The following is a 14,126-nucleotide window of genomic DNA, read 5'->3' on the forward strand; positions in this document are numbered from 1 at the left end:
GTTATCTGCGGCAATGGTACAACAACAACAACACCAAGCCTTAAGTCCCACTAGGCGGGGTCGGCTATGTGAACCCTTTTCTGCCAATTCACCCGATCAAGAGTGTTTTCCTCTATTAGATTAAGAGTAATTAAATCCTTTCTCACTACCTCATGCCAAGTTATTTTGGGTCTACCCCTACCCGTTTTTATGCCAAACACAATAACTAACTCACTACTCCTTACAAGTGCTCTACTACGCCTATGTTTCAAATGCTCAAACCATCTAAGCCGCCCCTCCCTTGTCTTGTTTTGAATTGGTGCTATGCATAAATTATTACGTATATGTTCATTTCTTACTTCATCGTTTAATGTTAAACCACTCATCCGTCTTAACATTCACATCTCAACAACTTTTATTTTTTGTTTATGTTGTTTCTTAGTTGCCCAACATTCTGAATCATAAAGCATGGCTAGATTTATAGTCATCTTATAAAACATTCCTTTTAATTTTAAGAGTATTCTATGATCACACAACACGCCTGATGCACTCCTCCATTTTACCGAAACTGCTTGAATCCAAGATATCTAAATCTATCAGTGCTATTAGTCTCTTAATTATCAAGTTTAATCTTCTCTCTACTGCTACTCCTTAAGAAAAAAAAGGGGCTGCCCGGTGCACAAAGCTCCAGTGTATGTGGGGTCCGAGGAAGGGGCAGACCACAATCTAATGTGGCTCTCCAAGGTTCTAACTTAGATTCCACTCTGCACCTACTATTATCAATCATCACGATATCATCTGCAAACAACATGCACCAAGGGATCTCATTTTGGATATTCTTAGTTAGTTCATCAATTACTAAAGTAAAAAGATAAGGACTCAAAGTAGAACCTTGATATACACCTATTGTGATTGGAAAATCTTTAGATTCACCTCCTATAGTCCTAACGCTTGTCACCAATCCATCATACAAATCCTTAATGACCTCCATATATCTACTACAAACTCCCTTCTTTTCTAAGACCTACCAAATAACTTCCCTAGGTACTCTATCATAAGCTTTCTCTGAATCAATAAAAACCATATGCAAATACCTCTTCTTTTCCCTAAACATTTCCATTAAACTTCTTAAAATATAAATAGCTTTTGTTTTTAATCTCCTAGGCATAAAATCAAATTGATTTTCTGATTTCTTCGTTTCTAGTCTTATTCTATGTTCAATTATCCTTTCCCATAATTTCATCGTATGACTTTTGATATTAATTCCACGATAGTTATTACAGTTTTGCATATTGCCTTTGTTTTTGTAGAAAGGCACTAATGTACTTTTCCTCCATTCTTTTGGCATTTTCTTAGTTTTTATAATAGTATTGAATAGATTAGTTAACCAAAAAATTCATTTATCTCCTAAACATTTCCAAACTTCAATTGGTATTTTATCTAGTCCTATAGATTTCCCACATTTCATCTTTTTTAATGTCATCTCAACTTCAAGGACTCTAAGTTTGCGAATAAATCTTCTACTTTTACTCTTCTCCTCATTTGTCACTTCCAAGTTCAATCTTTCATTTCAGTTTTCATTAAATAACTTATTGAAGTATCTCCGTCACCTCTCTTTTATGTATTCTTCTGAAATTAAGACATTATCATTCTCGTCCTTTATATATTTTACATCACCTAAACCTTTGCATTTTCTTTCTCTAGCTCTAGCAAGTTTATAAATATTTTTTCTCCTTCTTTTGTATCTAGTTTAGTATATAATGTATCATAAGCTCTATGTTTAGCTTCACTAATAGTCTTTTCTGCATTTTTGCTTGCTTTAAATTTTTCAAGATTTTCTATATTTCTACAATTTTTCCATATTTTATACCAATTTCTTTTTGCCTTAATGGTTTTTGGACTTCTTGTTCTCACCACCAACTTTTTTTACTACCCAAGTATCTTCCTTTGGACTCACCTAAAACCTCTTTTGCTATCCTTATGATATAATTTGTCATTATATTCCAAACAATATTGGCATCAATCTTATCGCCTACCATCCAATCACATTCTTTGTTCATTAAATAAATTTTACCATGTTATCTCCCTTCAAGTTCCACCATCTAGTTCTCTTGCGTTGATTTATGCTACTCCTTCCCATCCATTTTTTAATATGTATATCTTATACTAAGACTCTATGTTATGTAGCCAAACTTTCACCTGGAATAACTTTACAACCCTTACGAGATATACGATCTCGTTCTTACTCAAGAAGAAATCTATTTGACTTTTACTATACCCACTCTTGAAGGTTATTAAGTGTTTTTCACTTTTTATAAAGCAAGTATTCAATATGACCAAATCGTAAGACATGACAAAATCTAAGATTGTATCACTGGCCTCATTTTTATCTCCATATCCATAGCCTCCATGTATCCTCTCATATCCTATATTATCCCTTCCAATGTGACCATTCAAATCAGTTTCTATGAATGTCTTTTAAGACAGGTATCCCTTGTAAAATGCTGTCCATATCTTCCCAAAACTGTCTTCTAAGATTTTCTACTAATCCTGTTTGGGAAGCATACGCACTAATGACATTCACTATCTCCAAGCGTAAAGCTATCCTGAGTTTAATGATCATATCCCCTAGTCTTTTAACATCTACTATGTTATCTTTTTGGTCTTTGTCTACAATAATTCCCACTCCATTTTTATGTTTCTCTACATCAGTGTACCAAAGTTTAAATCCCGATTTTTCAATTTCTCTAGCTTTATCTCCTACCCATTTCGTTTGTTGAAGGTAGATTAAGTTAATTTTCCTCCTAAACATTATTTCCATTATTTCCATACTTTTTAACCGTAAGAGTTCCTCTATTTCAAGTGGTTAATCTAATCTTAGTTTCTTGTGCTAAATCCTCTCCCTTTTATATTGACCCAGTTTATTCCCTTGACCTATGAATTTGGTAAGAAGTCATGAAATAGGATTTGACAAAGTTTTATGTTGGCTGTCAGCTACCTAACACAACCTTGCTCCTTTATCCTGGCTTCGGACTGGCTATGTATACAAAGAATTTGTGTTACATTGGCAAAGTACACATTGGTGGTGCCTTTTTTTTTTTTTTTTTTTCTTCACATAGACAAGTTTTCTAAATCACACCTACAACTAGTAGAAACCACACACAATATTTATTACAAATGCATTGAAAAAGTTTTAAAAAATTAAAGAATACAATTTTGAGAATGAATCAAGCTAGACTACAATTATTAAAAAAAAAAAAAACTGTGTAATAGTACTTTTTGAAAAATTTTGTATATTCCAAAACTTGCAAATGAAAAATACTAAAACACAAAAATATATATGCTAAGCCAGCAAATCATAAACACAAAATCTCCACTACTAAGCAACTATTGGAAGAATTGTTAACAATGGTAATAAGAAAAGAAATAACAAGAGAAGAGAATATCTCACTGGTGACTGAAACTAAAATGGTAGTAATAACCACTTGAAAAATATTAACCTAAGTACCCTTTGATGCAGCCAATTTGATGCTGCTGACTAAAAATCAGTCAAGGAATATTTAAGCAACGAGAGATTGTAAGAATTCTTCAAATCTAAATTCAAGATTCAAATTTTAAGAATATTGAAGAAACAAGATCCCTCAACCCATACAATCTTTATTGTTTCTTCATGATTTTATGGCTGGGGAAACAATAATCCTTGGATATGTTTGGGTCTTTGAGAGAAAAGAAAGGAAAAGAAAGCAAGAAAAGGAAGTTCAAAGATGGGATTTGTTTGGTTGGTGAGAAAATTAAGACCAAAAGGAGAGAACAGAATAAAGGAAAATGAAAGAAAAAGAAACTTTTGGGTTTCAAGAAGATTAAAAAAAAAGGGGGAAACAATACTATCAAATCTACAGAATCTGTCCAATGGTGATATATATACATATTTGAAGGGCTCAAAATAAGAGAGATGCATCAAGAACACACAAAATAACTTCAGCATAAGTGAATTAATTGAACTGGCAGATGAAACTTCATCATAAGTAAATTAATTGAACTGGCATATGAAATAAGGAGCTGCAGGCACCACCAAGTAAATAGACTAAATAGACTAAGGAGCAGCAATCACCAGCTATTGCCTAGTCAAATAAATGAACAGTACCTTATTGATGCTCTCAGCCAGAACTGTCTCAAAGACTCCAAATGGTAGGGCAATTGACATCGGAACCTTAATCCACGATGGCACCTTCCCTCTTAAAAATTTAATATTGCAAGATTTTGCACCAACCTATATGATAGAAGTTTGTCATTATTAGATAATTATATTTGTTCCATATCACAGCTCTATCCAGTATAAGTGGCAAATTAATTGATCAATGAGCAGATTAAAACCTAACATTTTCAACTACCAAAAAGCAAGGTTCAAACAAGAAGTATTACAATATGGCAACAATCAAGAATTAGAATGTTGATTTCGACCAAAAAAATATGAAAATTTAAGTTCCAATTCAAAAAAAAAAATGTTGGAGGTTGGTAGTAAAGCTGGCATGAAATTTTTTTTTTTTTTCCGAAACTTTAGAAATTTTTGATAGACATAATAAGTAAATATTTAGGACTAAAATATTGTAAATAATATACATCAATGACAGGTATGTGTTGTATAAGAAACAATAATTACAATACAATAAACATATTAAACATATCCAATTAATACAAATAGAATTCATAAATAAGTTATATTCATTATTGAGCAAATACAACTAATTTAGACATAAAAGATTGAATAAAATGTTGTAACCGAAATATGAGTTCAATTGGATTAAAATTTCACAAAGCTTTTATTCATATCCTTTAGGCAATAATCTTGATTTTCAAAAAAATAAAAAAATCTTGGATATCAACTTCAAGAAATTTTGTTCCATGGTCAAAATTTTGAAAAATGTCGTTGAAGTTTCAAAACTCAATAAATTTCAAATAATTTGTGGAAATTTCTACATAAATGTTGTAAGATAAAAAGTGACCACCATTTTGATTTCGAGGGTGTTGGAAAGTGGAAATTTTAAAGTGGCAACAATCAAAACTTAGAACATTTGTCAATTTACTTCATTTTTTTCAAGATTTTAGACACTGATCAACAAAAATAATAAATCTGGCTTAAAAAAATATTGAAAGCAAAACATATAGATGCAAAGAACAAAAATACATATTTTGCAATGTATCCTTCGTCAATTAAAAGAACTAAGTTGAAAACCTCTAAATGGATAACAATTAATTGAGTATATAATTAATTAAAAATGAAATTGATTAATTCCATTTTTATGCTACAGCATGTGCAAATGCAATTGAAAAAACAAATAAAATAGAACAGATTACTGAAACCAGAGTAAGAGAAATGATCACTAGCATACCATTTCACTGGTGAACTCCTCGAGTGAAATAGCATATTTACCAAAGAAAATCTTCTTTCTAAACGTGACTCCTCGAGGAAGAAAGGGTGAAACAAAAGAATTAAAAAGTAAACTGGAGCTACTGACATCACTGCAATAAACAAGAAACAGTAGATTTTGAAGTCAGATAAACAGTAGATTTTGAAGAACTCAGGTAGTTGCTCAAATGGATTACCTGATTATCAAATTTTTGGACTTCAGTTGTATTGATATTGCTCTACCTTCCTTCGACTTGAGATCCCTTAGAACATTCAAATCAAAACATGTGGCAAAGCATACCTGCAGCAGGCTAATAGTTGTCATGATCCAGTTAAGAAAAAGGTTTGGTTGTTGTTGCATTGCATTTAAGCCAGCTCTTCATATCAAATGGAAGCATTTAAAGTTTGGAGTTACGATAAAAAATGCAACACAAAAGGATAATCTGATAAAAAAAAACATCATGCCTTATTGTTTCTTGCTCTAATAGATACATGAGAGAGAATGTCTGGCATATCTGGTGTCAGCACAGCAACCACCCCCTCTGGAATCTCTTCTTCTCCAGTTACTTTGTTTGCAACAATTACTGTTGGTTTCTTATAAATGTTGCTCTGAGTGGTAATTAACTCATTAACAACAAAAATGAAGCCGCATGCTTCTGCTGGGCTGATAACCTGCCAACTGCCAGGCATGAACTTTATAGCAGACTGTTCAACTTTAAGCCCCCCCAAAAAAAGCAGAGAAAATCATAAACATCTAAAATCATGTGATTCCAAAATTGCAAAGGATTCCTATGAAGATGATTTTTAAAAACATAAAACTCATTTTTGAATGCAAAGAATCTCATTTGAAATCTTACCAACCAAGATTTGCAAGGTTTCGAAGAATAGGGTCCAAACGGTTAAGAAGCAGAGACAGGGTTGAAGCTGATCCTGCCCTCACTAACTCTTCTGTAAAAATATCAATCTGATGAAACAGAGATGATTATTGAAACAAATTATTCAATGCACTAGCTTCCTAAAAACATGCAGCAGAAACCTAAAAAATTTGTTGATTTTCATTATATAGGGTAGTAACCAAAGTTCAAGATCAACATACAGCCCATTTCTCCACAACTAGCAAAGTGCCAAGATATTGCACACTAGGCTGAATCATTCTCTGGTAATACTGAGATCTATCAGAGAGTGCTAGTTGTATTCGATCAAGAACAGCCTTTGTTTGTAATGCCCACTGGATGTCTTTGGGTTTGTATGATTCGCACACATGGTACCAATCCTATAGAAGCGGCATGTGCCAACATTAGGAGAAAAAATTTCAGTTAGTGTAACAGCTCATTTAAATGAAGAATTAAAATATGCTTTCTGGGTAAATAAGAAAAGTCAAGAAAAGCAACATTGTACATGTAACATAGTACAATAGAAGATAATGTTCCTTTCTATTGCTATGTGCACTAGAAGAATTAGACATTACAGTTTTTTTTTTTTTTGGGTAACAAAAAGAGCCTAGAAAAACCACACACACAATCAAATATTCATTATTACTCTCACTCCATTCTTTACCTTTTTATGCTTACCTAATTTTAGGATTGCAGTTTCTCTTAAACTGTGGCTCCTCTATCAATACTGATAGTTAAATGGTAACCCCTTTCACCTTAGCCAAAAAAAAAGATAGCCCCTTTCCCTTCAAATAAGGAAACCCAATAACTAAAATAATACTTCCCAAATAGTTAAAATCTTCATGGGACTTAATAAAAAAAAAATACTACTAGAAAATATCAGGAAAAAAAAAATATAAATATATATATATATATATAAAATTACTAGACAGCTAGCTATGCTATTAATAGCATATGTGAGAAGATACTCTTTGATGGATCATTAAGCAGGTGAAGAGTCTCTCCTGACTATTTTACTATCTTCCTCTCAGGAGAGACCTCACTGTATGAAATAAAAATGAAATCCTCTTCCAACTGGGGCTTTGTAACGCTAGTTGAGGATAAATGAACAAATTCAGTAAGATTTAAACATAATTGAGAATTGTTGCACTACAAAGGCATAAAAAACAGTTCAAGCAGAGGCGTCACAAGCATAAGACAGGATAAAAAAACATTGGGTCAAGATTATGGGGAATTTGACCCTAAAAAGAGAATACTGTCACTAAAGTAGTGTAACCAAACCATTTGATATCATAATATTTGTTCTTTTCAAGAATGTTCTGAATATATGCAGATTAAAATAAAAGAATTTAGTATGTTAACAAAAAGAGTAGCAACACATACCAGTTTTGGGCCTTTTGGTTATGAAACTTAATTGTTAGCATAATTATTCACTACAAACTCTGAGAATTTTGAGATAGGTTCTAAAAAAACACAAAAATGTGTCCAATTAAAAATTTATGTTGTGGTTAGTACAATCCTAGAGAGAATGTAGATGTAAGTAAGGATAAATCAAACATCAGTGACAGAATAATATATTGCACATGATATTCTCCTTTCCTGAAAGCTGCCCTTAACAAATGTAAGCTGGCAGAGAAGAAAATCGCAGCACGTTGAGGGTGAAATGTGATGGTTATGATACAAAAGTCTTCATCTGGCAGTGAAAAGAATGCACCAAAAAAAAAAAACTAATGAAAATCAGTGCTCCTAAATTTGCATCACAAGAGACTGAACAAGTATAGGGCATCTGCCATCAGCTGACAAGGAAAAAAATGCATACAGAAAAACAAAGATTGCGTCATTAGATGCTGAACAAATATGTCATGTGCAGCTAACAAGAACAACTGAGCTAATTGGCTTTGACTGAATTCACAAAAATAAGAGCTGAAAGAAAGAAGCACCTTAAGACAGCAAATGAGACCTTCATTGTTGACTGATGATAAGCATAAGTTTTCAAGGACCAGTGAAATAAAATACAGCACTTCCTGTTCAAAATTTCAAGATTTCAATAAACAGAAGCATTACCTTTTTGTTTCATCAGAAGTCATAATTGATATAATTCTGTTTTAACACCAAAAAAAAACATGTTAAAACATTTTTTAGGGGACTTTGGTGGGGGGGGGGGGGGGGTGGAAGTGGCCACTATTACTGGCAAATGTTCAAAGTTCAAATCTTTTAATCCCCTTTCCATAGTTGTTCTAACAGTTGAATCCAAAGCAAGATCAAGGAAAAGCAAATCTTTCAATCTTCCATGGGAGGCTAGCAGAAGAGGCCGAAGCTCAATCCGGGAGTCCAGTAACTTCTGAAAAGAATTGAAATGTCAATTATATTCTTTATAACTGAGATGAAATAAACTAATAAAGTAACTAACTCGCTCAAACCTCCATCAATGGCCCAATCTTCTTATCGCCAAGATGCACTCTGACAAAGCATAAGTAGTCCTGCCATTTAATGATAAAAATGAAATTACCCTATGCCCATATAAAAATAAAATAAAGGATATATACACATCTGCGAAAATGTCTACTCCAAATTCAACAAAGAGACAGTTACCTGCAACTTTAGCGATAAACCACCATCAAAAGCACCACTTGTTGCGCTCATAAAATTGTGACCCTTAGGAATAAAATGATAGTAATTAGTAATTCATAATTGCATGGCATGGGGAACTACTCATAAACAATTCACAGAACTTACCTTGGAAGATAATTCCAAGCATGTTTCAATAGAAAATCCAAGGTCAATTCCTGAGTGAACAGCCTGTCAAATGGTGCCCAAGAAAAAAGATAAAACAAAACAGAAACACAAACAAAAAACAAATAACTAAAAGGCATGAAACTAACATTCTTTTAAGAACTTTAAAATGATTGAATTGAAAAAAAAAATTAAAATGTTTTGAAAATTGAGGTTGGTAGCCATGATTGGCTAATCCAAAATCATTAGTGGTTTTTTATGTAATTAAGAGCCTGCCGACTCGAAAGATATTTGCAACCATTTTTAACCAGAAACCCTTCCCCTCCCCCCCCAAAAAAATCCCAAAAAAACAAATCACCAAAGAAATTGAAGAAAATGTCCATACAACTGCTAGATGACCAAATTCATCAAATAAGTGAGGCATTTATATGCTTCTATATAAATTTGTGGAAGTGAAAATTTATGTCAATAGAATCTAATAGAATATCAAACAAATAAGACCAAAACCGTCGCACAAAGATGGACAAGGCTTTATAAATTTCAACTAAAATTGGGACGTCTCACTTGGTAATATCATGGAAAATAATCCTCAAAAAAGGAGCCAACTAATTAATTCAAGGCAGACTTCCACACGAACATTAGCACAAAGCTTTAAGTCCCACTATGAAGGATCATCCAATGGCTATATGAACTCTTGTCAGCCCTCTTGGTCAATCAAAGTTAACATCTTTGAGAGCCATCAAATCCTTTCTTACTAGTTACTACCTTAATCAAAGTAATTTTTAGGTTTATCCCTCCCCCTCCTATGCTTAATTATTTTCATGTTCCAACCTTGTCTTAGCAACAAAATCCAACTGTTCTGAGCTAGTTTGTGAATTTTAAGTATAAGGCTTCGTCTGATGCCACTTATTGATTAATGCTGAAGCAGAAGCACTCAAATTTAGTAAGCGCTATGCTACAAGTACTGAAAGTTAAAGCTAGTTAATCATTTGGAGGAGGTTCTCATGAGGAAGGATATTAGTTGCAGGCAGAAGTTAAGATTGGTAAGGGATAATAAGCAGATTGGTGCGGATATTACTGGTTAGACTTTTATGGTGAGGGATGGTAAGCAGATTGATGAGGAGATTACAGGCTTTTCAAACATTTGTATTTGGAAGAAATCAAAGATATGCCAATGTGTGAGGGGATTGATTTCCAACAGAGAAGGGGAAGCTAATTGTTTAGAGAGACCTTTTTAAGTTGAGAAGGTCAAGGTGGTTTCTTTTGAGGTGGAGGGAGATAAGGCTCTAGGTCCTAATGGTGGCTTACTTTTTTATTTTTTCATGATAATTGGGACTTGGAAGGTGATTAAGGATGCCATTACGAGATTTTATTAAGGTGGTTAGTAGGACTGTGAACTCTAGTTTTATTGTTCTTATTCCTAGGAAATACTGTTCCTGCAAATTGATGGATTTCAAGCCTATTAGTTTGGTTAGTTACTGGACCCTATAAAATCTTGGCTAAAATGTTATCTAAGAGGCTTTGGGAGGTACATTCAATAATCACAAAGTACCTTTGTTAAACATAGATCGGTTGATGAATTTAACGTGGGCACCCCTAAGGACTTGGTAAACAAATCAGCCAGTTAATATTCGAACTTCACATGATTGGTTGTAATGAGCTTTTACACAAGTTTTTCCCAAACAAAAACTCAGTGTCTTTTATTCCCTCTTGAAAGAATTTGAAGCAGTATGAACTTCAGCTTGGCTATCACATATCAATTCCATAGCTGTGGATGTAGAAACCCAAGCTCTTCCAACATATTCTTTAACCAAACAATGTAGAAACCCAAGCTTTGCACTTGATGGTGCAACTACAGTTTGCTTCTTACTCTTCCAAGGCCCCATGGCCCATAAATAACCACTATACCTAAAAGCTTAAGCCGTTAGGTTATGGGCCAACAATGTATAACAAGCTTTAAAACTCCCCTGCATGTGCATCCTAATTGCACACAGAGATAAACAATGTGAATAACACCCGTTACAGAGCATTAGACAATTTTTAACCACCGCACAACCTCCTGGCAATTATAGCTCTGAGACCATGTTAAGAAAACACTTACCTCAAAGCTTAAGCCGTTTGGTCATAATCCAACAATGTATATCAAGCTTTAACACTAACATATTAAGGTTTTAGGTGAAGTGGTATTCTAAGATGGTATCAAGCAATGGTTGCCAGGAGGTCCTGGGTTCTAGTCTGGTTGCCTGGGTTTATTTTGTGGTGACTGAAGATTATTTTATTCCCTAGAACAGCTGTTATTTACCATTTGTTTATCTCTCCACATGCAATTGGGCTGCACATGTGGGAGTGTTGAAACTTGATATACATTGTTGGCATAATTTAACAGCCTAGGCTTTTATGTAAAGTCATAATCTAACAGCCACCGATGGTTGTAAAACCTTGACTGGTGGTGAAGCCACTGGATCAATCAGCTGGGTTGGGCTGGTGTGTTGAATTGATGATTGAACCAGTGATATTAGCATTGCACAATATATATCCTTTGTATGTATGTATAATATTATATGTAATAATATTATTTCCAAAAATAATATTACACCTTTTCCATATAAATATTATAAAAATGTTGATTAAAATCACATTTTTTTTTATAGCAATTAGCAAAAGAAGAGATTTCATTGATAAGAGGGGGATTTACATGAAGGACAAAAAGAAAACTTCTGTCAAAATTCTGGAAAAATTCAGAAAAAAATAAACTATTAAAAAAAAAATGGGAAAAATTTAATAATCAGAGCAGAAGATTTCTCCATTCTTGCTAAACCTCCAAAAAACTAACTCCCTTAAAGCAACCAAAACCGACAAACTACAAAGAAGCCAGGTAGCGAACCTTCTCCCAAACCAGCTGCCAATTCAATTTTCTCCCTGAAAAAAATCATGCATTATGCTCCAACCAGAATCCCCACAACATTACAAAAATTCTGCATTTCCAAAGTGCAACCCTCTCCTTCTAATTAATGACAAAAACATTTATCAAAGGCCATCTAAATAAAATTTAAACTAATTTTTTTATTTTTATTCTTTAAAATGTATTTTAGTCTAAATATATTTGAAACTAGTGTGCATGTTGTCTTAGTATTTGTGCATGTTAAGGCTTGTATACATTGTTGACCCACAACCTAACAACTTAAGATTTTAGGTGAAGTGGTATTCTAACATGGTATCAGAACCATGTTGACAAGAGGTCCAGGGTTCTTGTTTTTTTGCCTACATTTATTGTTTGTTTGTTAATATTATCTTATTTCCTTTAATGGGTGTTTTCTATAGCTTGTTCCAGTGGTAAGCTGCTGCTTTATCTCCCCTTAGGTCCTGGTTAAAATCCATGTGTCAACACCTTCAACGTAATATTTCTTTTCCAAAGCAAAGTGCCAACTGACCTGCCTTCAACCCCAGTTCAGACCAGTTCTGACTGGTTTGGGTTGGGTCATCTGGGTGACTCGGCCTGCCTTGCAGAAATTTCAGTTCTAGGGCATTAACTGGACCAGCTTGAAATGAGTCAGATTATCAGATCTGATGGGGTTTTCAAAGGCAGCTACAAAAAACACAAAGTATCCTTCTGTGGATATTATGTCGAGGGGTGATCCAGCCCAATCTGCATCTGTGTATCCTTGTACAAGTGTGACACCGATCCTGATACAAGAGACCTCTTTTGAACTCACCTTTAGATATCTCAAGATATGAATAACAACATCCCAAGTTTCAAAGACTATCAAGGAATTGACTCACAACAATTGTTGCAAAATAGATATCTGATTGAGTGACTGTAAGATGATCTCTGGTATTATCCAGGAACAGGCAACAATTCACCCCCATCTAGCAGTAATTTATTGTTAGGATCCAAAGGTGTATTAACATTTTTGGATCCCAACAACCCATGTCTTATCCAACATGTTTAAGACATTCCCTCTGTGACAAGATGGTCCCCAAACAAGATCTAGATACCTCAATTCCCAAGAAACAATTTAATGGTCTAATTCTTTATTATGGAACCTTGTTTGCAAAAACTGCTTTAAATGTTGTATACCCCGACTATCATCACCTGTGATTACAATATCATCAACATTAGACAAATTTGACTTGCCGCAGCAGCAGCATAATAGTAGAATACAGAATGATTTACTACACATTTCAGAAGACCAAAATCAATCCTCACTGAATCTACCAGACCATGCTCCAGAAGACTGCTTTAATTTGTACAGAGAAATCATCCCACACTTTATCTGTTAGCTGCTATAATATTTATAAGTTACAGTTATTTAGGTATAATTCTTATTGTTAATGGTTATTTTAGATTTTTAGTCTTTTAGTATCATTGTGTTAGTGTTATGTTAAATAGTGAGAGTTAGTGAGAGTATTATGATCATTAGAATGTATTTGATATGTATTATAAATAGAGGGAGAGACCTATCTTTGAGTTAGGTCATTCATTTAGCAAAAACTCTCAACATGGTATCAGGACACTATCCAACATTCCAATTTAAATCCTATCACCAACCCAAGCTCAGCCACAGCCGCTGGAAAACACCCTCCCATCACTGCCCCTTCTCAGAACCACCACAACCCTTCATTATTTCACAAAACTAACCATATAGTCAAAAACAGAACCCAGTGAACCATAACCCTACAAATCCCGTCACCAGAAACCTCCCCATGCACCCCCATGTGCTGGCTGACTGCCAGCAGTCCCAACCCCACACGTTGGTGCGTGACAGTGTTTCAGACCACCTTTTTTCTGATTTTTACCCCCCAAAATGTTCTGATCCCTTCCCCAGACCATATTATCAAGCTATTGGACATGTTTTTCGCTCAAGGATCCAACCTTTTTCGATCATGCACTCATGGAAATCTGTCAGTTGTTGTTTGGTGTTTGTAAAGGCTATTTGTGAGTCTCCTGGAGCAGTGGCAGTGTTATCAGCTCGCAGATGGTTCACCTCATCCGTGGGTGCTTCAGTAGTTCACCTCATTTGTGGCTCTCCTGGTTAGTTTTGATTGTTCTTCTTGTTTGACAGTAGTGTGGCTGCTGGTTGGTGAGTGTTGGGATGGAGTCTAAGAATCCCAAA

At 34.2% G+C, this 14,126-nt stretch overlaps 1 protein-coding gene across 6 annotated transcripts in view; it reads right to left on the minus strand.

The window, feature by feature from the left end:
• LOC131162512 (alpha-glucan water dikinase 2) overlaps nt 1-14,126 on the minus strand; it is a 157,882-nt gene that overhangs the window by 79,994 nt on the left and 63,762 nt on the right. For all 6 annotated transcript variants that reach the window (XR_009138846.1, XR_009138845.1, XM_058119093.1 and 3 more), the window contains 11 exons: nt 9,016-9,078; nt 8,872-8,934; nt 8,700-8,759; nt 8,468-8,620; nt 8,220-8,303; nt 6,483-6,659; nt 6,244-6,350; nt 5,852-6,065; nt 5,584-5,687; nt 5,370-5,499; nt 4,124-4,249 (listed from right to left, as the gene is read on the minus strand). Coding sequence is in view for 4 of the 6 variants with exons in the window: in XM_058119093.1 (XP_057975076.1) it covers nt 4,124-4,249; nt 5,370-5,499; nt 5,584-5,687; nt 5,852-6,065; nt 6,244-6,350; nt 6,483-6,659; nt 8,220-8,303; nt 8,468-8,620; nt 8,700-8,759; nt 8,872-8,934; nt 9,016-9,078 (1,281 nt within the window). In the remaining 2 variants the exon portion in view is untranslated. The remainder of the gene's footprint in view (nt 1-4,123; nt 4,250-5,369; nt 5,500-5,583; nt 5,688-5,851; nt 6,066-6,243; nt 6,351-6,482; nt 6,660-8,219; nt 8,304-8,467; nt 8,621-8,699; nt 8,760-8,871; nt 8,935-9,015; nt 9,079-14,126) is intronic.

This window comes from Malania oleifera, chromosome 8 (genome assembly GCF_029873635.1).
Source record: "Malania oleifera isolate guangnan ecotype guangnan chromosome 8, ASM2987363v1, whole genome shotgun sequence".
In the NCBI taxonomy this organism is placed as follows: domain Eukaryota; kingdom Viridiplantae; phylum Streptophyta; class Magnoliopsida; order Santalales; family Ximeniaceae; genus Malania; species Malania oleifera.